At 38.4% G+C, this 27,646-nt stretch overlaps 1 protein-coding gene across 1 annotated transcript in view; it reads left to right on the top strand.

Moving 5' to 3' along the window:
- Rab1 (RAS oncogene family member Rab1) overlaps window positions 1–21,392 on the top strand; it is a 72,481-nt gene extending 51,089 nt beyond the window's left edge. Inside the window, exons 6-7 of the mRNA XM_067152097.2 lie at window positions 1,715–1,926; window positions 20,916–21,392. Of these exons, the coding sequence (XP_067008198.1) occupies window positions 1,715–1,912 (198 nt within the window). The 3' untranslated portion in view covers window positions 1,913–1,926; window positions 20,916–21,392. The remainder of the gene's footprint in view (window positions 1–1,714; window positions 1,927–20,915) is intronic.
- Window positions 21,393–27,646: the final 6,254 nt, after the last annotated feature.

Here is a 27,646-nt window from a genome sequence, read left to right as displayed (position 1 = left end):
AAATTTACCTCTTTTTCCAGTGTTGCAGGTACTGATAATATTATTTTTTGCTACTGGTTATTTTCACAATGGTCAGAGAGAGTGCTGGAATTTCTAAAGCCACTGTTAGTAGAGTTGTTTGTTGAGTGTCTGCAGCAATAGCATCCATGAGAAGGAGGTATATAACGTTCCCTTCAGTAGAAGAGCGTTAGCAAATTATCCGCGACTTCTATGAAATAAGCCGTTTTTCTGGTGTTCTAGGTGTAAGAATCCAATCACCTGGAGGCAATTGGGCCGAAATATATTGTAACAGACTTTCTCCCACGCCTCCTTTTCTTTTATCGTCAAGCCATCTGCGCGCTTGCACTCAATAACTTATATATATTTACTAATTCAATTAACAACTCTTTTTTTCGAAGGAGGAAAAATTAGAACTAAGATTCAGTTTCACTTCACGCGCCACATTTTACAGCTGTACTCAAAAGTGCATCGGAGCGCGCTGTAAAACAGCATGTTCGTACCACTGCTTCCTTGATTCGCACCAGTTCACAATATTGGGAGAGTTAACAGTTGATTAGTTAACATTTCACAAGAAAAGTTTGATGAAATGCAAGAAACCTAACAAGATGTTAAATTTTTAACTCCGTATTAACTAACTACTTGTTAGTATATATTTAACATGTGTTGATGAAACTGGGCCTTAATTTTTAATTGTAATCACAGTTCAATATGGGGCATTCAAAAATGAAATTCCTCTTAATGTGGGATTTTTTAAGTGAGGGAACAAAAACAAGTGTTATACAAAGCAATATACTAGTCTGTGGGTATTGGTGATATCCATGATGACAGTCAAGTTAATCAGGCAGATAACAATACACAGTGGTATGGATTCCAGTCACTAGCACCCAGTTCGAAAATAATTTTGTGTAGAAGAATCTTGCTTCAAAAGTAATTTTAAAATATCATTTCTAAACTCGTTCAGCAACTGAAAGAGAACGATTTGATTGCCATAGGACATATTTTCATACCTTAGCAGTTTCCAGAAAATTCGAAATCTCTTGTTGCATAGAATTTATTTTATGCTTCTTATACATTTTCAGATCCGAACATTTTAACCATAACTTGCTACCTCAATCCAAATACTAATTCTAAACAAACATTAAAATAGAACTTGTAACAAGAACACCAGGGGAAGTATTTCTTCTTGATATTGGTTGTAACAGGTTGTCTGTGCTAGTCATATTTTCTATGCAAAATTGACATGTATAGTATAATCTCATCGCTTAAAAGTAGTGGCAGTACTGATTAATATTTTATATATATATATATATATAGTCAAGCAGACACTCATCAAACAAATCTTTAACTTCATGGTCATGTTTCTGCCATCTGTGTAGTCTGAAGATCTTGCTAGCAGCAGATTGGTATCACATTCTCTCAGGTTCTGAGTCTGTCTAATGTCATTCTCTGTAATGTATAATATTAATTTAGAATACAATAATATTTTTGGCATCAGTTTCATTATTTGCAAATGTTGCATGCAGGCATAAACTTCCCATTTGTACTTTCTTTCACAATATGATATACACTCTGCTTAATGAATGTCCATAATAAGAAAATTAGGTAAGACTTTTGTATTGAGCATTTTTAATGGAATTGCTGATGTTAATGGCTGTATATGTAGCTTATTTTCAGGAATACAGTTCCTGGCTTTAATGGTGCTGTACATTTTCAGGAATATGCTGACCAGCTAGAAATACCTTTCTTGGAAACATCGGCTAAGAATGCTACAAATGTTGAGCAAGCCTTTATGACTATGGCTGCTGAAATAAAGAACAGAGTGGGCCCACCATCATCTGCTGCAGATACTGCCAATAGGGTGAAAATTGACCATGGTAGGCCTATTGAGGCTACCAAATCAGGATGCTGCTGAAACTAGACAGAAACGTAAGTTGTCTATTGCTGGTGTTTTTACCTTGCATGTTGCTATCAGTCCATAGACTGACTGGTTTGATGCATCTTTCCATGCCATGCTATCCCAATTTAACGTTTTCATTTCTACATAACTACTACATCCTAGATCTGCTGTAATGTTCGTTATATTACATTTGTGATTTGATCTACCCATCTCACCTTCAGCATTCTGTAACACCACACTTCAAAAGCTTCTATTCGGTTTCTTTCTGAGTTATCGTCCATGTTTCACTTCCATACAATGCAATGTTTCAAGCGAAAGTCGTCAAAAACTTATCTTTAATTCCTATATCACTGTTCGAAGTGAGCAAATTTTTCTTAAGAAAGGCATCCCTTGCTTGTGCTAGTCTGTATTTTATGTCCTTACATCTGAATCATTAGTTATTCTGCTTCCCAAGTAACAACATTCATCTACTTCAAGACTTCATTTCCTAATCTAATACCGTATTTACCCGAATAATCCCCACCGTCGAACAATGCCCGCACCCTCATTTTAGGAAGGCTCATTTTGAAAAAAAAAACTACTGTATTTACTCGCGTATTAGACCCCATTTTCCCCCCCACTTTTACAGCCAAAAATAGTAAAGGGGGGTCCAATATGCGATAATCTCAAAATTTTGTGTAGCGAACATGTGACTTCTGGGCTGTAAAGGGCTATAAATTGTACGTGTAACCATTCTATACTATTATTTAACAAACTTAGAATGTATGTAAGTTATACTGGCTATTTTTGTTGGAAGGCAGTATTTCTAAACGTAAAAAGGCAATAAATGAACACGACTTTTAGGCCTACAGTACATATAAGAGTCCGTTAATTCCTCTGGTGAGGTTGACGTCAGGAGGGGCATACGGTCGTAAAAATTCGCTGCGAAGATTTGGCTCGCTTCATACTAGACCCTGTAGAAAAAAGGTATGGGATATTGGTATCGTGTTATCATATAATTAAATATTGATACAAAAGAAGTTAATGGCCAGTCATTCGTCTCTGTCAGCTCAGCAGTAGGCCTACCACACAGTAAACGTGATCACTGCTTTCATTTGAACTATCGCCGTGCGCCGCCAACTTCCCTGCTCTGCTACCGGCGTGTCGGCACTTCAAGTGACGTCATCTTGACTGCCATCTCGTCAGTCGCGTCAGCCATGCTTCATTCTCTTCGACCCATGCACTGCAATCGAGAGCATACGAGGTCCCGTCTTTTTGAACCTTTTAAAAATAATTTCATTCCCGACTATAGAGTCTAAAGAGTGTGAATCTATTCCCAAATTGTTTCTGGAGATGGTCTCTGATATTCCCCGTTGGTGTGTATGTAGCAGAAGCCGCTCCTTCCGAATAATGCCGTGCTGTACAAGGCATGCTAGCATGCCAAACCGTCAGCTGATAATTAGCGTATGTTACGAGTTGTACTTCCGAATGTAATATATAGTAACTGGAAACATTCTTTTGATGACTGCGGCTGTTGAAACACAGGCCCTTATTTTTAAGTAGCATACATTTCATGCTTGTTCTCTACATTTATCATATCAGGATTTATGTAAATAGCTGCCCATGAGATAAGACAGACCACATTGTTTAGGTTAGGTATATCACCCTGATAGTGTCAAAAGTTCCTTGACGGAATGAATAAAAATAAATAACAGGAAAATATGCCGCATTTATGGATATCTACAGGTGTGGCGGTAGTACATTTTATTATAATATTTAATTTCATATGTTCGTTGTCTCCTTTTTATTAACGCATGCCCTCGTATGTTTTGTTTGGCGTCTTTGAAAATCGTTTGAAGTACGTGGGGACATAAAATAATTATTACTATTATTATTATTTGTTAGGTACGTTGGCGAGTAAAACAATCGTTATAATTGGATAGCTTTAATCACGTTTTAAACTTACTTCTCTCCAAATATATACCTATATTGGTCAGAGTTTAGAGATATTAAATGACCACTTTGATAATGATCTCGCCTGCTGTATAAATAGCAACAGCTGCGAATATTTCTCAACTAAAGTAAACTCGTTTCGTCATCCGGAGGTGGTACAGCTCTTTTACACACCTCCAGGGGAGGGGAGTTACATGTACCGCTTTTACGACATATCAACCTTCTTGCCATTCATAAATCTGACAGTACGGTACCGGGAATCGAAGTCAGGCTCCCGAGAGCAGCAAATAATTGTGCTAACCATTATGCTGGCGGACATTATTAACTAAAAAACACAGATATATAGAATGACTAATGAACGCTTGCAATGCGCGGGTCAGACACGAAGCTAGGCCTATTCACTTATTTGTGCGACGTCATCAAAGCTGCAGTAGACCTACGCTACGGAGGTGGACATTTAACTTTGAAACACAGATGTACCATATGGATTCGATGCGTTTTCATTGCGTAGGTCGTACGGACGAAACTATTCACGAATTTGTGCGATGTCATCAGAGCTGCAATAAGACTTATACCTGCTTCAAAGCAGAATAGTTCTCTGACGAATTACGTTGGGGGGTCTTATATGCGAGATTTATTTTTTCATTTTCTTCGTCTTGAAAAGCTAGGGGAGGTCTAATACGCGAGTAAATACAGTAAGTGAACTGAAATTCCTTCCATTGAAAGAGTAACGTAGGCATAAACATTTTGTATCACTCCGCGAGGTCCACGTGGTCTACGCAAATATGAACATGTAAACTTATGGATATAGCTGCTTTGCCTGAGATGATAAAAATACATTATCACTGTTATGAAATATATTTTCCATGAAAATGAGCAAGTATGCCTACGTTTTTTTCATCCAGTTATATCTTCAATTCCAAAGCGATAACCTATATTTTACGTGGGCTTAAAAGTTTCCTGAAAGTCCAAATTAATTTTTAACATCAAACCCCGAGAAAGTGTTGAGGGAAATTTTCGAGATGTTTCCTGAAAGTCTAAATTAATTTTTAACACCAAACCCTGAGAAAGTGTTCAGGGAAGTTTTCGAGATATTAAGGAAGGTAAACAGTTTCAAAGCCGTAGGATACTGTTTTACGCAGAACATTTTTATTGAAAACATAGAGGTCCGTCACTGGCTTCTTCCTCTTAGGGTTCTTGCCTGGTGACCAGAACTCTGCATTTTTTTTATCCTCTGTTCTGTTCGCAGGCTGATACCGTACGCGAGTGGTGTCTTCTTTTGAGGCGCGGCAACATGGCGTTCCTCACCTTCCCCGCCTCTGAACGCCTGCTGCTGCATGCTTACAAAATACAAATGCACTCTAAATAAATACTATTTCCCTCGCCTGTCGATGCAATACTTGTCTTTTTGCTCTTGAATCCATCGTACACATGCAAATAATTCCCCAAAATTCGTTGATTATGATATTTGCAAATAAAACTCAAAACATTCACTCGTGACCTGCACCAACAGGCACTACTTACTGAAATTATTCTATTGGCTCTGTGGAAAACACGTACTACAAAGCGTGCGAATGTTTCTGCGCAACCCTTTTCAGACCGCCTCCCCAGCTGCGTTCTACTCTAGAATCCTCTCTTAATTACAAGTTAGTCACACTCTATGTCTAAAACACTTCACACGTGGTCTCTTTTTACTGGACAGTAACGCGACCGGTGGTGGATAATTCCTTTCGTGCAATGTAAACACTTGAAATAGACACACCGGCAAAATCTGATGTTAGTTTTGCGATACAGTAAAACCTCATTAATTCGAAGTCTTTGTAATACAGAAATCGGACTTCCAATTAAGTGATTTTTGAATTAAGAGCCATCTTGTAGTTCAGAAATGCCAACCCTCGCCAGTTTTTGCAGATTCTGCTTTTCAGGGTACTGCCTGCTACGTGATATTGTGGTGTTTCTTAAAACGCTGAATACAAAAGAATTAAGATTTCACTCTTAATTTCAACTATGAAACACACTATACTCACCTAAGTGAGTGAAAGTGCGAAATACTACTACTGCATGTTTCAGAAGACACGTTCTATTGTGACATGGAGAAATTTTGAATTTAAATTACTCTGTAATATACAGTACTATTTAAGAAAATGTAAAGTCAGTTTAGAATTAAGTCTGAATTGTTTTCTGTTTAAATATGACATGGGGTCAGTTTTCTTCAATCTATGGTTGCACAAAGCATCACTGTACACTCAGCATCGAAAACTAGGTGAACCAGGAGCATGTTGGCAACCTAGATGCAAATAAAAACTGCACCCCAATTTTGTGCCTTAATTTTTTTTTAATATGTGGGGATTATTCGGGTAAATGCGGAATTTCCTGCATCACGTGACTCTATTCAGCAGTAATCTTCCTATACAGGCATTTTTTCATGGAACAAATTTTATTTTGCATAACCCATGTTAAATAAGCCTCATTTGGGCAGACACCTCGAATAGTGGACAGCACTGTTAGTCTTGTCCACTTGTCTTACGTGGACATCTCATACACGTTATGACACTTTTTTGCATCGGACTATGTCATAGTTTCTTGTATAAACATTCTGCAAACGTGGGAATTCCTTTGGAATATTTGTACTATTTTGTGTCCTGGGAAAATAGATGGAAAATGTCCATAGGGATGCTGTAGTAGCTGCAAAGTTAATTCTTGTGTAGAGGTCTCTTTCCACACCTTCTGTTATGGCAGTCTTGCGTTCTAATTAATGTACGTACTGAGTATTTTAGTTGATCGGGAATGCTGCCAGTGACTTTGCAAGTTACCGCGGACGTTCCAACCTAGCTTGCATTCTTTATCCATAACTCGCATTGTCACTAAGGTCGAAGTCCAATAGTTCATTTAAACGCCGAAAGGAAGAGACTGCTAATTGTTGAGACAGAAATACCATAGAATTTCAATTGCCCAATAACAAGGGACGAGCTTGTTTAGATCTTGAGACAAGAAAAAATGTAATTACGGAAAGTGTTGAAAGAGACTTCCAGCGAGGAGGCTCACTGAAAAGTTCTGATGTGGAAAGGCTGAAATAAGCCCAGTTGTGAAGAATAAAATAATCTTAAGGGAGCGGTAGGAAAATAGTAATACAGTTGAACCTGCTTTATTCGTATTTGTTTGTAATATCCTTCAGGTCCCGGCAAAATATAATTTAAAATCGTGTTAATTAAACCTTATTTATACGTAATTCGCTGTTATACGTATTAAGTGTCGGTGAAATATAACTGAGTTTTGCGTAATTGTAATGAGCACGTGCTTCTTAAAAATAAACTTCTGTATTTACGAAGTTTCCTCTTTGTCGGAGTAGGCAGAAGTAGAGCGATCGGGTTTCGGTGCTGAAACAGAACACCGATTTTCGCCGAGTGACATTGTTGCAGCTTACTTACTGGCCGCTTAACAAAGGCGAGTCCCCTTCGCTGCTCCTCTACCTTCGTTGTTTTTGACACGCAGTCAAAGATTAAGATACATTTTAAGCAAAGTGGGCGGTTTCGGTGCGGAAACAAAAGAAAATACAGTAAATTTGTTTGAATATGAGAATTTCTTTCGTGGGAACAACGGAGAATTAAAATGTCCATGATGCCGGTATCTGGTGTTTACTGTTGAACAGCAGTTTTGTCATTCAGTTGCTTTTGATTAGCCATGGAGAACAGAAAAAGGAAAATTTATATGAGAAGTGGACTCTAATCCACATAAAACAAAAACTGAAATCGCTCCAGACTTAGGGATGCTTATATCACGCTATGTATAGTCATCAGTAAAAGAGTTTTGTATGAGTTCTTAAAACTGGGTTCAAAATCAGCAAAGCGCAGCCATCAGCAAGAATGATGGTACGTAGATTTGGAGGAAGCACTTTTCACATGGTTCCAGCAAAAGCGGGCTGCAGCTCTACCAATTAGTGGAGACATGCTGAAGGCAAAGGCGATAGATTTAGCTAAAATGATGAGTATCACTGCTGATAAAGGCTTCATCAGGATGGTTGCGAAGATTTAAAGATCGTCATGGAATCGCAGGAAGAACACTTTGTGGTGACTCAAAATCTGCGGACAAGTCACGGTGCAACACTGGAAAGAAGAGGTTCTGCTGGGCACCGTAAGCAATTATCAGCCTTCAAACATCTACAACTGTGATGGGACCGGCTGATTCTACAATCTCCTTCCTAATAAAACATTAGCTGGAAAAGGTGACTATGCCAACAACGCGGCGGTGATGGACCAGCTACAGGCGATAGTGAGATTGGAGATGGAGATAACGACTTGAATCTTGACATCTGAACTAAGTGAAGTGTTAACTGCAATCGAAGTGTGTAGGCGTTACATCAGTGTGAAAAGTTGTAGTGAAAATGCTTTGAATTTATTACTAAGTTTCCTAAAGGAGGTTTATACTCCTAATGCAAGAAAAGTGAAACAAGCCAAACTATATGATTTCTTTAAGGCTAGACTAAGTTCAAAATAATATTTTCTATCTTAATATATTTATTACTTGCAAGGATTTACACATGTAGGTCTAGTCCATTGGTTTTTCAGTAAATATGTGATGTATAGTGTAAGTCTGATTTCTAAGTAATTCTGAGTTACAAGTAGTTTTTTCTCTTCCCCTTGATGTACGTATAAGTCAGGTTCAACTGTAGATGACAGAAAAGAAAGTTGATTTTGGCTGAAATGAATGTTGCTGCAATGAGTAACCAACAAAGAAACTGGTTGAATGGGCCAATGTTACAGGTAAAGGCGTGAGGAATTTCAAATGATCTGGAAAATTTGTGAAACTCGATTGCAATTAGGAATGATTTATGTTTAAGGTGGATGTTCTTTGTGGTGCCAGCTATTACGGATTGTCCATGATTATTACGGATTTCATCTCACGGTTGCGGCATTGTAGTCAGAGGAAATTATTACAGAAAGGCTGACGATCACGAAAAAAATTTCTTTCCTACAGAAAAAAAGAAAAAGAATGTCCAATCCTTTCAAGCCTTTCTGCTAAACCCTTCTCGTTTCAAAGCTTGTGAGTTGGCAACAATACTTATTTGATCGTCACTTCCCTTTGCTACCCATGAGCATTGTGAAATTGTGAATGTAGGACCTCTGCTCTTCATTACAAGTCCTTCAGTAATGTATTTGCTATATTAACACATTCACTTCCATAAGCTGCCTATGTGTAGGACAGTTTGAGTTAGGGCGTTTAAGATCGCGTGATGTAAACTGCATTTTGAATTTAGCACAAAATTCGTATGAAGTCGTTTGTGTTGTAAACCATTGATGGCATATAAATGAAGTCTCTCACATTGTCTACCTGAACAGAGGGTACATTACATTGCTCTTTTTTTTTTTCATTGAGTAAACACAAATCTAAGCCAGTCATGATAATCTTTTGAGGGTGTTTAGTGAAACGAGTACTCATCCCTGATTGCACTGATAGCAATAGCAATTCCAATGATATACCAGACTCTGTGCAAAGTGAAATTGAGCACATTCAGATAACCAATATGCATCAGTCTTCTTGCCCGCCTGCAATCAGTTTCACTGGCCGGGTAGGATTAAATGTTGACATCAAAAATAGCAACAAAATTGTCTTTCATCAATTTTTGGAGAGGTCCACTAGAAGTGAAGTATAAGGGTTGCAAGCAGGGGTGTATCTGCTCATAAATTTTCCAGTACTGGAACGTTGATTATGTACTATAGCAGACCACAAGAACATGACCATGTTTTTAAAAAAAGAACTCATTCATTCTGATGTTCATAATTAAAGAGCAAATATTTACCGTATTTCACGGCATAATCGTCGCCACCGCGTAATCGTTGCATCCTTTATTTTCAATACAAAAATCGGACTTTAAACCTTTAATTACATAATCGTCGCACGTCCAAATTTTGTTCACTAATCTGGTTAAAAGGTAAATGGAACTGCAACGTAAGTTGCACATGAATGCGCAATTTAAATACGTGTATGGTTTATGGGCAATTTGGCAACACAGTCACGTTTGCGACATGTTGCACAACGTATAAATAAATAATACCGGTATATGTACGACGCATGGCTTACCGGTAGACTATCGGCAGTTTGACAACGTGGTCGCGAGACAGTGTACTATTTATTCACCACCTACATATTATGCTTACCGGTAGGCTATCGGCAGTTTGACAACGTGGTCGTGAGACAGTGTACTATTTATTCACCACCTACATATTATGAGTTCCCATTTGAAATACGTAAGGCTGTAAGTTATCGCTTATCGGCAACGTCGCCAGGAAATACCGGCTAGGTAGGTTGAATGGACCTCGAACCAGCCCTCATATACAGGTAAAATTCCCTGACCCGGCCGTGAATTGAACCCGAGGCCTCCGTGTAAGAGGCAAGTACGCTACCCCTACACCATGGGGCTGGCTCCTGTGTTATTGCGCACGAAGTGAAATCCAAGACGATAACGCAGATTTCCACGGAATTATTCAGCCGAATTATTTACGATGTCTCAGTTGTCATCGCTAGACTCTTATCTTACTACTACGTCATAAGTGTCCGGGCATGGGATGAAAACTCTTATCCAAGCAGTCAAGATAATTATTATCCAATGCTATTAAAGTTTTATTTTAGAAACTCGTCAGTAATGTAATGTAAAATCATCAATAACTGGGAAGAAATATTAACCTAATTACCGTATGTTTAAAAGAAATTGAAAAAAAATGAATGTTTGTTACTGACGTCTAGGAATACAGTCAACAACTATACAGTAGATCTACACCGCGCTAGCTAGAGCTCCGGTTTGCGAGCTTTGCGCAAGCGCAGTAGTGTGTCGCAACCAACGAGCTAAACTGATAAATTGTTGCATGCTTCCTTGCTGCCTACAAGTATTGGCTGCTCTGGAATGGACAGATCACAGATGCATTTATTTGTTTCAGATTTACGTGATTACTGTACACATGTGTGCGTGAGAATTTAAGTTTTTAATTTGTGTTTTGGGTGTTTGCAGAAATAATTTGTTTTAATAGCGAACAATTACGGAAAGTCATTTATATCGCAAAACATTAACGTGTGAAGCATTTATAAGCGATTATGGGTAAATATAGAAACTATTCTGCGGGCTTCAAGCTAAGCGTAATTGCCTTCGCTGAACAGCATGGGAACAGAGCTGCAGAAAGAAAATTTTCAGTGAGTGAAAAGTTGGTGCGTGACTGGCGGAAAGTAAAAAACAAGCTAAAAAGCACAAACCCTTCTAGACGCGCGTTTAGAGGTCCTAAAACAGGGAAGTTTCCTATAATTGACGAAGAAGTGTTTAGGTACGTCAGTGAAATACGTAACAATGGCTGCAGTGTATCATATGAAATGTTACAAATTAAGGGACAGGAGGTAGCGCGCAAACACAACATACCGGTAACTCAGTTTAAGGCGACTCATGGGTGGATTAAGGGGTTCATGCGACGACACAATCTGTCAGTGCGAAGGAGAACAACACTAAGCCAAAAGTTGCCTGCTCTTTACATGGACAAGATTGTAAATTTTCACCGATTTGTCATACGTTTGCGCAAGGAAACTTCGTACTTGCTTTCTCAAATCGGTAATGCCGATCAGACTCCAATCTTTTTTGATATGCCTCTCAACAGCACTATTGCGCTAAAAGGATCACGGAGTGTATTAATGAAAACCAGCGGTAGTGAGAAATTGCGATGCACGGCAATGCTAGCCATGACAGCTGACGGGAGAAAGTTGCTGCTTTACATCATTTTCAAGAGGAAAACGATGCCTAAGAATATACAGTTTCCCCGTGAAATTCATGTACGAGTGCAACCAAAGGGTTGGATGGACGTAGAACTCATGCTGGACTGGGTTAAAACTGTGTGGAATAGAAGACCTGGTGCACTACTAAAACAACCGGCTCTGCTTGTTTTAGATAGTTTCCGAGGTCACCTCGTGAACGAAGTGAAGCAAATTCTCACTACAAATAAGACACGACAGATAGTCATTCCTGGTGGCCTAACATCTGCTTTGCAGCCACTAGACGTACGTGTTAATAAACCCTTTAAAGACCACTTACGTCGATTTTACAATGAGTGGATGATGAGCGGCGATCAGCAATTGACGCCCGCCGGAAATATCAGGCGTCCACCCTTGGACTTGTTATGCTCGTGGGTGAAGAAGATTTGGAATAAATTGCGTACCGGTAAGTCCGCATTTCACAACAAAGCGATAATTTTGCAAGTGTAATATTTTAACTTTAATACTCAAATTAATGACAAATAATACGTTCATTTTTATTTTCAGGTTGGAAAAACTTTTGGTGAATTGTTGCGAAAAATTATGAATTTTGTTTTAGACTATTTTAATTATTTTGATGTATAAACGCGAGTATTACGTGCATCTTAAATTTGTATCAAATACAATTTAGTTATAAATACATTTTTTGAGTAATACAAATACTGGTATTAAATATTCATCGTATAATGGTCGCACCCTACAATTTTTTTCGAAAATTTTGGTATAAAAAGTGTGACTATTATGTCGTGAAATACGGTACTTTCTTTTTCGTGAAAGATTCTCATTGACAAGTTTTGTCACAGTTTACCTGCATGTTCTGATAGCAGTGCACCCCTGGTTGCAAGGCTTTGAAAGTCATACTAGGGAACACGCATTTTCTAGTCACGTTGCAGATAAGCGATAACTTACAGCCGTGCGTATTTCAAATGGAAACTCATAGGCCGCTGGTGAATAAATTGTACACTATCTTGCGACCATGTTGTCAAACTACCAATAATTTAGTATATGCTGTGCTGGTATTTCCCTGCGACGTTGCTGATAAGCAATAACTTATAGCCTTGCAAGCTGTCCACTTCATGACCCTATTTATGAGTTAAATCAACTTATTAGATCAAATTACCACCTAATCGTTACTTCATTACATGCCTTTGGCAAAATTATAAAAACTTTAATAATCACAGTACATGTTTCGCCCACTTAGTGGTCATCAGCAGCTGTGTCCAAAAAAGCCTTTGATGATAATAGATGAATAGTAAGCACGTTAAAATCCTTAATTTTTTCCCATGGGAACTTTAGAAAACTTACTATTTGATATTGAATGAAGAAAGGAGTGGAGGGTTAAGGGTTGGATAAGAAAGGATAGAGTATACTTAAAATTAAAATCTGTATCTACAATGTGTTAATACTTATTCTTTCAATTAAACATGTTTTTTTGAAAACGTCTTTTAAAAGTCTATTGTGAGGCTCGTCTATATGGTCACTGAATGACTTTAACTTATATACAATAAAAGTAGATCCGTATTGCAGTCCTCAAGTGTTTAGTGTTTGTACGGTGTTGAAAATCTTCCTTGAGGGCTTCATTTAAACTGTACTAGAAGGCTGTTGGAAGCTGTTTGAATTACTGTTTTTTTTTTTTTCAAGGTAACTTCACTTGTATTGGGTGGAATAGCAGTCTTCTAATTGGGCAGCTTGCCTCACACCAGGTAGAGAACACAGACACATCCTCAAGGTAGCGGGGAATAAGACACCGTTCTAGAAAGAGATTGTGAGGCAAGCAGCCCAATTAGAAGACCACTGTTCCACCCAATACAACAGTGAAGTTAACTTAAAAAAAAAAAAAAACCAGTAAATCAAACACCTAACAGCCTTCTAGTACGGTTTAAATGAAGCCCTCAAGGAAGATTTTCAACACGCCATACAAACACTAAACACTTGAGGACTGCAATATGGATAGACTTCTATTGTATAAAAGTTCAGGTCATTCAGTTATCATATAAAAGAGCCTCACAATAGACTTCTAAAAAATCTTTTCAAAAAATCTTTAACTGTAAGAATAAGTATTTAACACATTGTAGACATGGATTTTAATTTTAAATATACTCTATCCTTTCTTATCCAACCTCCGAAACCCCCCCCCCCCCACCTCCTTTCCTCGTTCAATATAAAATAGTGATTGTTTTTTAAAGTTCCTATGGGAAAAAATTATTACGATTTTTAACGTGCTTACTATTCGTGTATTATCGCCTAAGGTTTCTCGGACACAGCTGAAGATAACCACTAAGTGGTCGGAACTTGTGCTAGGATTGTTAACCCGTTAAGTTGGAGGTCATATGAGAAATTTCTGCATAGTGGGCAATCATTTTCAGTAAACTTTTTCTTTAAAAAGGAAATAGTTTTTGCCAACCGACACCCGCTTAAATATTATATTATGTCGGACTTAGCGTAAAATTGTACCTTGCAGAGTAAATTGTCTTATTTACAATTAAAACTATTTTAAAATTAATCCAGTGTCAGTGCAAAAGTTGCGTATGTGCCATTACATATTTACTCAGATTCGGAGTATTATTTGTGTTGCTTGTATTAATTGATTTTTGAAATGCGTAACACACAAATGAAAAATTATCATATACTCCAAATAAGAGATACATTCACTCAAATATTACATTTTCCTGAAATAAAATAGAAAAATGTACTCACCACTTAGGCCTATAACTTGCCATTGTAGAGGGCAGCGAGTAATCCAAGAGTTCAATCAAGATTTTGTCACCACATTATACAAAATTACACTACACTGTTAAACACCATTTACACTAATTATTTACTCAACCAGTATCACAAATGACTGGAGAAAAAATTTAAAAGACTTTTTCAGGATGGTCACTGACAGTTGCCGGTGCGGGTTTCACTGATCGAATTCGCAAGGCTGCGTTAGGGGTAGCGTTCACATACTTCTGAAATAGTTTCTGCACCATTTGAATACGAAACTCCAGCTGAGTGAATTTACTGCCGTGTTTCTTGTATAGCACGAAAGCATTGAACATTATGTCCAGTAGGTGTCTAAAAATCTTGTGGAAATACTTCATTCTTTTTCTTGTCATACTGTATAGAACGATACATTGGTCTGGTAAGTCCACCCCTTCCATTGGGTCATTATACTCTATACATACGACCGGCTTCTTTTTGGTTTCTCCTTTCTTGTTCAGAACACTGCGCATTTCTGCGTCATGAATACTATTCGGCATGCAGACATCTTTCTTGTCTTACTTCAAATCCGTGAGTTTGTTTTTATAGGCAAAAGCCACTTCCCTCTTTTTTCAACTTTTTCCCCATGACGTCCTTCGGAAGATTTTTTCTGTTAGATTTTACAGTACCAACAGTCTGTCTGAAACTCATTGAGCTGATCGAAGAGTTCCGGTCTACTGTAATAATTATCCAGAGCTATGAGGTATCCCTTATTTAGAAGAGGTTTGGCTAGAGCAAACTCAACAGCTTGCCTCTAGATCTCTTTCTAGAATGGTGTCTTTTATTCTCCGCTACCTTGAGGATGTGTCTGTGTACTGAGAAATATTTACCCCACAAACCTCATTTACTGGCCCAGTTTCTTTGCATGTGTACCACAGGATATTCCACAACATATCCTGTTTTAGCCTCACATAATTTGAAGGATTCCATCTGAGTCGTCCAGTTGCAAAACCAGTTATGTCCATTTTTTCTCAAAATGAGTTATCACCGCCATTTTATGCAGCTCATCAAAATACACAATCCAGTAATTTAATACGTGTTCAAAGTTCATTTAATCCATTCGTTTAAAGGTGACAAATAACCGGAAATGCTGCAGAAGTCGTTAATGTCCAGCGTGTGGTATGCAGCAAAGCTCGTTATGTCCCAGAACCCTGTAGGAGGATCATACTTCCACGAACAGAATCGGGCAACTGCGTGATAAGGTGACGTAGACTATAACAGTGAGTGTGGTGGAAGCGAAAAGCTTATTGAAACATGGGAAACCCTTTTCTGCTATTGTGCCAGTGTCAGTGGAGGAAGGGTTTCCTCTTAAGAAAGAAAAGCTCAACAACCTGAACACATTGCTGATGCAACATTTCGGGAAAGAATGGATAAGGAACGATGACCACACGTTCAAGACACTGTTTGGCCAGCGGCAAACTTTAAACAATGAAATGCCATACTATGATACTGATGTGGGAGATTTTGTTGAAGACAGTAATGGATTTTTAATATAACTGTACAAAATGTTAAACAACTTTATAAAACTTTTTGAATGAATGATTTCTTGATGTAATCATAAAATCAAGGAGCGGGGATTAGATATCAAAACATTATATCCTAACCTTTAATTTATTTCTATTCATGCTATTTTCATAGCGTAATACTTTCAAATGTAGCTAATAAAACATGTTCACCATAAATCTGCACACTATGCTCCATACACTGCAGCACATACCTTTTATATCCTTAAAACTGCTGCAAAACTAATTATGTCCAAAGGCTTTTTGCAAATAACATGGTTTAAGTTATATTTTGTCAAGATTTTGCAGTATGTTGAACGCTTGCTATTTAATTAAAAATTTCAACCTCTTACCTTTGTTGTGTAACAAATGATAATTTTTTTGCCCTTCCTGAAAAATTTTTGTCTTCACATAACGGGTTTTGCAACTGGATGACTCGTCTGGAAACAAGCTTTCTTCTTTGGAATGTACATTTTCCACCGCAAGCGGCCTTTCCAGAGGAGTAAACGTTCCTCAATAGAAAATAGGAAATTTTAAATTTTTATACAAAAATGTCTAAAACAGCCTTCACTTTGTGGAGTTTTGGGGGTACTTGCCGATCATAAGCCTCGTTATCGGAGAAATTTAAACATTTCAGAAGGAAAAACCACTTTCTCGGACATGGTCTCGTAAAACACGGGCATAGCAAACAATCTATTACGTGAAAAATGAGAGCTTCAGCTTTTGAATAATACCCTGAAGAAGAAATATCCCAAATCAAATTTTTATTTTTCTTGTTAGTAGGAACCCAATCCACCTCTTTGCTTCTTTACATTTTAGCTGTACCTATACTAGCTTGTATCGACTGCTGAGTGTACAGATTAGTTTGCTCTGCAATAAGTTCGCACAGTTCATCAATGAAATGTTCAAATATTTCGTACAATTTTTTTTAAATTTAAAAGTTCACCCCAAATTCCACTTTGGTGTGTAGCTGGAAATTGAGTTCTCCTTCATCCCCTTACATTCCGGTCACTAGGTGGAGTAGGAGGCAAATCGCTGTCACTTTCTGACTCTCTACTCTCATCAGAGCTCGAAGTCGGCACCTGAGCAGCAGGCCTACTCCGGTGGAAGCACTCGTGCTTGGAGCATCTAATAGCAGGATAGTCTCACCATTATTATGTCTAAACTAGAATCACTGCAACTATCTTCCTCACTGAGTTTGAGAATATCCCGTATATAATCACTCTGAAGATCTGTAATTCTTTTGGACATGTTCCCAACTAATAGGAAGCACTACATGTAGAATTAAAACAATAAATCACAAGATATATTTATATACCAACAAAACAACTTATGGGAGCTGGAAACATTCACACCGTGACACGCAATACTACGCTCCACGCAGCACACCGACTGAGCTTCTCGCACCAGCAGTATAAGTGCGGCCCGTATCCAGTAATCGGGAGATAGTGGGTTCGAGCCCCACTGTCGGCAGCCCTGAAGATTGTTTTCTGTGGTTTCCCATTTTCACGCCAGGCAAATGCCGGAGCTGTACCTTAAGGCCTCGGCCGCTTCCTTCCAATTCCTAGGCCTTTCCTATCCCATATCTGTGTCTGTGCGACGTAAAGCAAATAGCGAAAAGAAAAAAAGTAGCACCAGCAAGAGCCAAGCGCCAAATAGGTTGTTCTTGTGCTACGCAGCTATGTAGCAGATAACAAGGGGATTCCCAGATGAGAACTGCTTAGATACCCAAAGGTGGTAAAAATACTGTCAGATGGCAGCACCTCTCGGAACATAGAGGAAGTTTCAAACCTACAGCTGCTTTCGTAATCGAGATTAAAAATAACTTACGCATGTAATAAAGTGTCGATTAGGTAGTAATTTAATCTAATAAGTTAACTTATAGCCTTACGTATTTCAAATGAAAACTCATTTGTCACTGGTTAATAAATCTCGAACAAATCATCAAACTACGCATAAGATACAAGTCACGTGTATACAATTATAACAGTATTTACTCGTGTATTATACCCCCTCGCATATTAGACCTCCCCCCCAGCTTTTACTGACGAGGAAAATCTAAAAAAAGAAAATCTCGGATACAAAAACCCCCAACGTAATTCGTCAGGAGGATTCCGCTTCGAAACAGGTACAAGTTTTATTGCAGCTGTGATGGGATCTCACAAATTTGTGAATAGTTTTGTGCGTACGACCCACGCAATGTAAATGCGTCGGTCTTGCAGTACATCTGTATTTCAAGAAATGTCCGCCTCTGTAGCATAGGCCTGATGTCCCACAAATAGGTGAATAGTTTCGTGTCTGACCTGCACATTGCAAGCATGAATCAGTCATGCTATGTATCTGTGTTTTGTAGTTAAGAAAGTCTGCCAGCGTAATGGTTAGCACAATTAGCTGTTCTCGGGAGTCTTGAGTTTCTCCTTGACCGTACTGCCAGAAATTTACAAATGGCAGGAAGGTTGATATGCAGTGAAAATGGTACATGTATCTCCCCTCCACTGGGGGCGTGTCTAAAATGAGCTGCACCACCTCTAGATGAGAAAATGGGTTTACTTTAGTTGCAAAATATTCACGGTTGTTGCTATTAATATAGCAAGCAAGATCGTTAACAAAGTGATCGTTTAATATTGCGTAACTCGGGCCAATATAGGGGGGGTTTTTTTAGAGAGAGAGAGAGAAGCAAGTTTAAAACTTGATAAAAAAAAAGAAACGAGAGATGCAGTGGTGAATGAGCTTCAGAAGCAGTTCACAGCTCTTCTGGTAGATGGCACTTTGGCTGCAAATCAAGATGTTGCAAGTGATTAGAGTTGGGCACAAATATCAAGAATTCGTGGAGCCAATGTACTTGCCATATAATCTCCAATGCCACCCTCCACCGAATAAGACCCGCACCCTAAATTTGAGACAGCAAAATACGGGAAAACATAAAAAATCAAATAACTTGCCTACCTATTGAATTTTCTTCAAATATACCACAAATATAAATTCAAACAGCTTACAATTAATAAAATCGTCACAAAAATCGTTAATAAAGTCGGTCCAATACTCAGATCAATCACAATTCACTGTCGTCTGAAGTTTCACCATAGAACTTCCGTCGTTGGCATCTTTCCACAAATAGTCGTCCTCACTGCCTTCCACTGAATTTGAAATTCCACATTTCTTAAAGCTTTGGATACTAGATCGTTGGGAATGTGCGCCTATGCGGTCTTGATCCAGCTGCATATTCGTCCTTCAGCTCTCTTCACTCGTCCGGTTGGTGTTAACGCATGATCACCATCAGACATCCATTCGGTGCACAACTGTTTCATTGCAGTTCTGAAAGGCTGGTTCACGCACACATCCAACGGCTGTAGAATAAAAATGAGTCCTCCGGGAATCATCGCAAGATTGATTTTTCCTTTCCTCATATCTTTTACGGTATCAGTTGTATGTCTTTGGTAACTATCCAACACAAGCATGTTTCGTTTTTGTAACAAAGTTCCTGGGTGACGTTGCCAAAAGCACTTCACCCAGTCCTCAACTAACGCACTGTCCATCCAGCCGGACGCATGTGTTCTAACAATAACACCGGACGGCAAGTTTCCTTTCGGAAGTGTTTTCCTTTTCAGAACCAGATATGGAGGGAGTTAGGTTCCATCCACTAATACATCACTGTGCATCATTGCTTTTTTTGTTACCACATGTTTTGATGGTTATACTTCTAGAACCCTTCATATCCACTGTATTTTCCAACGGCATTTCAAAATAGACAGGTGTCTGAGCATTCCCAATTTGAGACAGCAAACAAGAATTTTGCTTCCTCAAATGAATACTGGGACACTGAAAGGCCGTTACTTTTTTTTTTTTTTTTCATATGCGCCAGAGAGACTTTGTGAAATAGACGTACGTCTCCTTTCTCCGATAAAAGTTTCGGATCCATCCGCAGCTTGCAGTAAAACCGTGTTTTGAGTACTTATGAGATCTAGTGCTTTCAGTGGACACATTTCAGTAGAAACACCATATCCTAACTTACATTTTTCTATCACAAATTTGTGGAGTCGTTCTTCACTTTCCAGAAACTCTGCACTCTGCCTCCAGAACACTCTGCAATCGGCGTTACTTTTTAGAAGTTTTTCCTTCTTCTGCTAGTCATGAATAGATGATTCATCATTGATAGTAAAACTTCGTTAATTCAACGTCGATGGGACTAAAACATCGGACTTCGAAATACGTGATTTCGAATTAACCGCCAACACGTAATTCAGAAATGCCAACCCTTGCGTCACAATATATTCTAAGACCCGTTATTGCATGCAATCACCTTGATTCTCAGTTATTTGGAAGTGTTCCCTTGGTCAATCATGTAGTTTCTGGGAAGGCGAGGCATTGCAGGTCAGATCCACTGATTGTTTTAAATTCATATTCATCCATTCATTCATCGTTTTGAATTCTAGTCAGTGGATGAATTTTGTACTTTTATATCGTCATTGCATTTTCTCATTTCGTACCTTTAGGGGCTGATGACCTTGATGTTAGGCCCCTTTAAACAAACATCATCATCAAGTGTTTGCTCTATAAAACCAGAATTTTTTCTTAGGCCTGATACTAGACTCATGAGCAGGTTATCAGGCCCTATTCACTGACACTAGAATATATGCAGGTGAATTTATCAGAAGCCCATTAGTGGTTATAACTGCATACAGGAGATAAATCTCCACAATGGACTTATTTCCCACTTTGCAATTTCTATAGAGCATATAAAAAACTAGATGTAAGGCTTTTTGGGCATTTGCTATATTAGTGAAATTTAATCCCCTCACCTGGAACTTGCTTTATATTTTTTTTGCACTCTCATTGTGTGTTTCTGCTCAATATTGCCCTGTATGGCAAGAAAACTCTACTTTTCTCTGATTGCAATGCATCGTTTTCTGAAGAGCCTTACATATGTAGAGTAAAAAGATAGTACATATAGGGAGGCAAGGATTGAGAACTACCTTTCATTCTGCCAAGGTTGTCATAAGACTATTGCTAATTCTAATTTATTCAAATCACTTGACAACTTTTCGTGTTTGTTTCAGAATTGCATACGTTATCGTTTCCTTATTGAAGTGTTGTTGCCTGGAAAGAAGAGAAGATCTGGGTTCTGGTTGCATTCGAAAAGTGTATTGAGATTTTTTTGTGGACATGCTGGAAACCCATGTGGTATGAGCTCTTCAGGTCCAGGACAATTTTGTTTCAGTGTGTGCCCAGCAGGTTTGGTCTGGCGTGTTAATCTGTACTGTAGCAGTGAAAAAAGATACGACAATTGTGCACCATTTTTTAGCCCTAGCATTACTCAGTGTATAGATGTGTCTGGAGCAAATTGTGCTGGTGAGTGCTTGCTTATTCTGGAATAGCCCTGTGAAATCGTTTCTTTTGAAGAACATCAAAAATTTTTAGTTTTTGGAAATGTATTTAATAAGAATTTGATATTTCTGAACGTCTCACCTATGTAATATATATTAAGTATACATATATAAATATATAAAATAAACACATTATCTTTGATTATTGAACTGTAGGATTGCTATTTTCTGGAAGGGGGGGTTAATGTAATTTAACTATGCACACTATAATTTCCTCCTTCAATCCTCATTCTTCACCATATGGACGTGGTGGTGTAGATGCTCTAATGTTGTAAAGCATGCATTACTCTTAATTCAGATGTCATTCCATAAATCATGAATTATAACTCTTGTAGCTACCACTAAGTGTTTCTTCTGTAAAATATAATTGTTCTAAACAAAAGCCAGTTTTCTTTTGTTCCCATAGTTTTTCTGTTTCCTTTGATAATTATTCAAAGATTAATAATCTGATGCCAAAAACCCTGTTCCTTATTGAAGTAAATGTCTTATTAATGTATATCTGGATTCATTCTGTGGAAAATATTTAGAAGTGGAATGTGGTGAAGTAAACCAAATCTGATTATCAGTAAATCCATATGCTTAATAAGAAGAATCACAGGTGTAAGGAAAGATTTGAAGTGAATGTCCATTTCATTTTAGGATGTAATATAAAAGCTCTGTAATGTCTTCAGAAAGAATATAATTTTCTTGGCAAAACCTTGCTCTAAAGTAGATGCACCGGTTTTTGTCACTGCACTTGTTTTCTGCTTATTTTAACATGTTTATTAAAAATTGCTATTAGCTTTCTAAAAACCTGTGTCATCTGCAGTGAACATCAGTTGCATCACAGTATAAATCGGTATCCTTCCGTACCGCATGTAGGAGACAATCCTCTTTATTAGTAAGTTGTACATGCGCTAGCGGTTCGTGTTTGTCGGCAATATGCAGGTAAGTAGGTATTATTTTCATAGAAATTGTAATTTTATTCCCCTCTTGGTGTTTTAAGTATGATTGAACACTGGTTTACCTTTTGTGTTTGTGGGTGAGGGGGCACACTTGGTGACAATAGGATCCGTAGAATTTCATTTCACTGGTGTTTTGCGCCTATGGCAAATACTGGTACACATCATTTCCTCTGACGTGTGCTAAGGTGATATAATACAGTACTGAAGTACCAGTTTTCATAGAATTGTCATAAAATCATTGGTTTCAGTAATCACGGTTCAGGCTACAAGGTCAGTGACTATTACAGGATCAGATTTGTGTCTAATGTTGCTACTCAATGAATTAAATATATTACCAATTTATGAGAAAATTGAAGTTAAGCGTACTTGAAATGAGTTACACCTGCATTTTCACCCTCATGGTTTAGTCCACATCAATTCTGGAAATAATTGTATCTGATTTTACGAAGATATTTTAGTAAACTTAGGCATTTTCTTTTACAATGTGATGTCAGACACTCTGTAATATTACTAACAAGCTGTAATGCCAGTTGTTGATGGGATAATCGCGTAGCATGTGCATTTCTGTCCACCCCTCATTCCCCAGATTCAGAGGCACATAAAATGGGAATGCCTCTTCCTGTCAGCTACTTGTGACTTGCTCTCTGTAGCTCTTTGCAGTTCTATACGGTTTTTCATTATTCCTGATCCCAGTTTGATCCGTTTTTTCCGGTATTGAAAAAGTAGCCAAGTATCGGGTTAATATTTAAAACTACTGGCAGATGTACAAAGCCTTTAAACATTGCCAACAATCTCCATAGAAGCTCTCATTACAGTCTACATATTGAGCTAGTTACTGACTCTCGGACTTTCATACGACTACCACTAATATTTCCCTCATTAATCACTATCTGAAAAAGGTGTAGGACAGAAATTCTAAATAAATGGTACGAGGTACTTTCATGTAAAACCAATTGGAGAGGTGTAAAGTTTTATGCTTTAGGCCCCTTTAGAAGTACCCCCTCCTACTGAAATGTTTTGAACAACTTATAGCTAAGGTCATACTCAACCTTATTCTTAGCTAAAATGCAAAGTTTCATTAAAATCTATGCATCAATTTTCTGGTGAAGCCAAGACAGATATCACACTGAACCCTTAAAAGCTACGCTATCGTGTGAAATGCTCAAACAAACTGCTATACTGGCGTTCTAACATGCCAAGTTCCAGAACTGGAATGGCCCAGCCACAGACAGCAGTGAACAATGCTCTGTAGTTTTTCATTAAGTGTGCATGTTCCTCGTTCCTATCGGCACCTTGTAACAGGGATTGAATATCCAGAATTCTATGATGAGCCAGTGTGTCGCGCTCCAGTAGTTACCAGAACATTTATGAACCAGGGGAATGGCTTGCTAAATAAGAAAGATAACTCCCTTAGCTCATGCAGCAGTAATGCCATCTATCAGAGATTAGTGGCAGAAGACAGAGCACATCACAACAATTAATAGGCAATTTATTGATATTTTTATGGGCTTTTGATATTGTAAGCCTTTGCATTTAGTTTTCTTCCAACTCGAATAGTAGCACATCCAATGTAAAGGGAGTCATTCTTTCTCCTTTCATGACTTCCTCTGGTCTTATTCTTCAACCGCTCGTTCCTTCAGAATTTTTTTAAAATTGTCCCTTCAAAATTTTCCTTATCAATATGGACTATTGACCAAGCTGTTTTTCACCTTACGACAATCGCAACCACCACCATCACCCGTTAATGTGATTGAACAATAATCCCTTGTTAGTAATGCTCAGCAGTGATGTGGACTAGGCAATAAGTCTAAATTCATGAATATCTCTTATAATAGCCAGTACAGTAAAACTGTATACGATTTAAATGATGGCAAATTGTATTCTCGATAACTTTTATGTAGAATTTATCAATAGGACTACTGACAGGCCTTCCTTCAAACTATCATTTCACCCAGCATGAATAAAAATATTTATAGCTTAGATTGTAGTGCTTTATTCCGACTTTACATACTGGTTTGCTGTGATGTGTGGAAAGACATGACAGAAAAATGAAAATAGCAGTTTGTTCTTACTGTGGACACGTTAAATACAGAACTATTGTTTTGCTAAATTGAGGAATATACAGACAAAATATATATTTGATAAATTACAAATGTCAAATTTACTTATAACTTGTTTTAAATTGCACAGAGTTTCTCCTAATGATGGGCAACGCTCTCGCTGGAGACTCTCGCGAGAATTTCGAGACAGATTCTTCTTTAGCCCAAGCTGTACAACGTACCCGTAATTAATATTGTAAACTTGATAGTACATCTTTAGCAGTTATTGCGTAAAATAACGTTCTCATATGTAAACGTGTGAGCCAATAAACTTTGTCAAAAGCCTGGAAAAATACTGCATGTACTTAATACCATTAACGAAAGTAAAAACAGAATGCCAGTGTCTTAAACTGTTCACGACTTATTTGGGGTGGGCATCTTAGCCGAATAACCCTGCATAATTTGTGATTAACTGTAGATAGGATGTACACCGTCTTGGATACTAGAGGTGTGCGTTATTCGAATTTGAGACGGGGAAGATGGGCTTTGCTTCATATGCAACCCCAATTGCACACAAGTGGAACGTGTAATCTAAAATGCCCTAGTTTGCTCCAGTTCTGTCGGCAAGGGTAATGGGCAACGCTCTCAAGACCAATTCCCTTGTGCTGCGAGCTTTGAGACATCCCAGTAACTAAGAGTGTAAGCTTCATAGTATATCAGCAGTTCTCATATAGAAACGTGTGCGACGATAAATTTTGTCAAAATCCTGGGGAAGCTCTGCATGTTGAACTAAGAGCTCCTTAATACCATTAATGTAAGTGAAAACAGAATGTCAGTATCTTAAACTGTTCAAAGAGTTATTTCAGGTGGACTTCTTAGCTAAATAACCCCTATAATTTGTTAATAACCGTAGATAGGATGTACACCTACCTGGATACCTCGCAACCGTTGCGACGGGTAGCTTCTTGTGATGCAGACCAGCCCGGAGGTGTTCTGTGACGATTCCTTTTCATTGATATGCGTTTGTAAGTGCCGGATCATCCCAGAAGTCTTTCTGCCGACGTATTTTACTTATTTTGAACAAGCAACGCAGTGGGCTGTGCTGTGTGACATATCTTCAAAATAACGGACATCCACGACTTACGTTGCGTTTCAGACATGGTGTTCAAGTTGTCGCGTACAAGTAGACACAATTACACATTGCACCGGTCCATCTATTCAATACCATTAGACGTCACTTCTACAGCAACCGAACGTTGCTGAGTTTATCTGGGAGTTGGCATTCCCCATCTGTATAGACGAGCCAAGTCCGTGGGATCCTCATACTGTGAAATAATTCTAATTTTCTTGAATCTATTTCTTCCATAAAAATATGTACAGTATCATGTTCCTCATTTTTGCTTTCCAATTCTCCCTTTGGCTATCTCCTCCACTTTCACTCTCTAAGACACAGGAGTCTGAGTCAAGTTTTCTATGTATAAAATCACCATCCTCTTCCTCAGAAATTTGAGTTGGATACGTCACTTCCTAGGTCATAGATAATTTTCAAAACAATTTTATCAAAATTTGGATCGTTCGTATTCGCATATGATAGATCAGGGTCACCTAAAAGTTCACCTGTTACTGTCAACAGGTATGGAAAACAAATGCAACGAACACAAAAGAAAAGGTTAGTCTGTCACGACTTACACACAGTTGCACGGTCTCCCGGACGTCACTTTAATATGGGAAACAACACAGCACCTCCAACACTGACTACCATAGTGACAGTCAGTAGACTGTGATTGAGAAAGCTACTGAGGTGCGGAGTTCTGGAAGGCCAATAGTATTCTTAGAATTAGGGGTGTAAAAAGGATTGTAATTAAGGGTTATGATGATATGTCCATTAAACAGCTTGCAAGAGACATGGTGTTCCAAGGAACCTCTCAGTCAAGGGAAAGACTCCACAGAGATGTGGTTCACAGTGGAGGGGGAAGGCCTATTGGTAGAATGGGTTGTTCATACAGCAGGATTTCCCATTACAATGGGAGACCTGCAAAATAGTGTTCACAAGCTTAACACTACAAATGCGGCTGGGTCATCACTGAAACGTTTGCTAATTCTTTTCATTTTAATTGGGATCCTGAAATTTTGAGACTTAATAATTGTAATAAACATCCACACACAATTTCATATTTCGGTATACAACCGAGAACTATTTCTGCCGACGTATTTTACTCTTTTTGAACAAACACAGCGGGCTGTGCTATGTGGCATCTCTTCAAAATAAGACATCTACGACTTAAGTTGGGTTTCGCATATCGTCTTAAAGTTGTCGCGTACAATTAGATACAATTACACATTGCGCAGTCATATACGGAAGTACCTAATTATGATGCGATTACTCTACAACATTGTAAGGAATTATTTCCTTAATCACCAAAATATCAGTAAACACAAGCAGTGGTCATATGACACTGAATGTGGGACCTGATAACTATGTAAATCTACCCATCGGAAGAACTGGAGCTAACTCGGGCATTTTATATTACACATTCCCCTCGTGCGTAATTGTGGTTGCATATGCAAGGCGCATCTTGCCCCGTCTCGAGTTTCAATAATGCACGCCTCTAATAACAAGGTAGGTGTAACCACAGTGGAGGTCAGTTTCTGTACTTAGCCTACTCATTCGTGCAAGGTCTGTCTAGGGAGGTCTGGTCACGCTACCACAATCCTTTGCTGTGGCGGCCATATTGGGTCTCAAATATCGTTGTGTGGGTGTGCCCTATGTAATGATGCGAGTTATTACTTCTATTTTGAAGGAAAACGGGATATTGCGCCGCACCAAATTGTCAAAATAAGACAACTGACGGAATTAGTGTTTCTCGCTTCCCGAGAGATAAGCAAAGGAGAGCTCAGTGGGTACAAAACTGTAGGTGTGACAAATGGCAACCTACAGATAATTGCTTCTTGTGCGAGGTTAGTGAAGTTATACATTCGTATTGTTCCTGAATAATAGTATGTTTATATGAACGATGTTTGATATTTATAGGTCTTATTACGTATTTTCTTCTAGCATCATTTTGAAGAATCGTAATTTGAACTACAGAGGGCAGATGGACGGAAACTACTCGGGTGGAATTCCATCCCAACAATTTTCAACGTCCCTAATCCACCTAAATCTTTGACATATAATAGGAAACCTCCCAAAGAAAGAGAATTGTCTTTCAAAACAAGCAAGAAAAGTAACAGGAAATGTGTAACAGTAGTATTGATGTTTATGAAAATTTCCATGGCTAAATGGTTAGTGTGCTGGCCTTTGGTCGCAAGGGTCCCAGGTTCGATTCCCGACAGGTTCAGGAATTTTAACCATACTTGGTCAATTTCGCTGGCACGGGAGGTGGGTGTGTTTCATCTTCACATCCTCATCACGACGCGCAGG

The sequence above is a fragment of the Anabrus simplex genome, chromosome 1, assembly GCF_040414725.1.
Source record: "Anabrus simplex isolate iqAnaSimp1 chromosome 1, ASM4041472v1, whole genome shotgun sequence".
NCBI lineage: Eukaryota > Metazoa > Arthropoda > Insecta > Orthoptera > Tettigoniidae > Anabrus > Anabrus simplex.
Note: the sequence above shows the minus strand (reverse complement) of the source record. Positions and strands in the feature narration are given on the sequence as shown.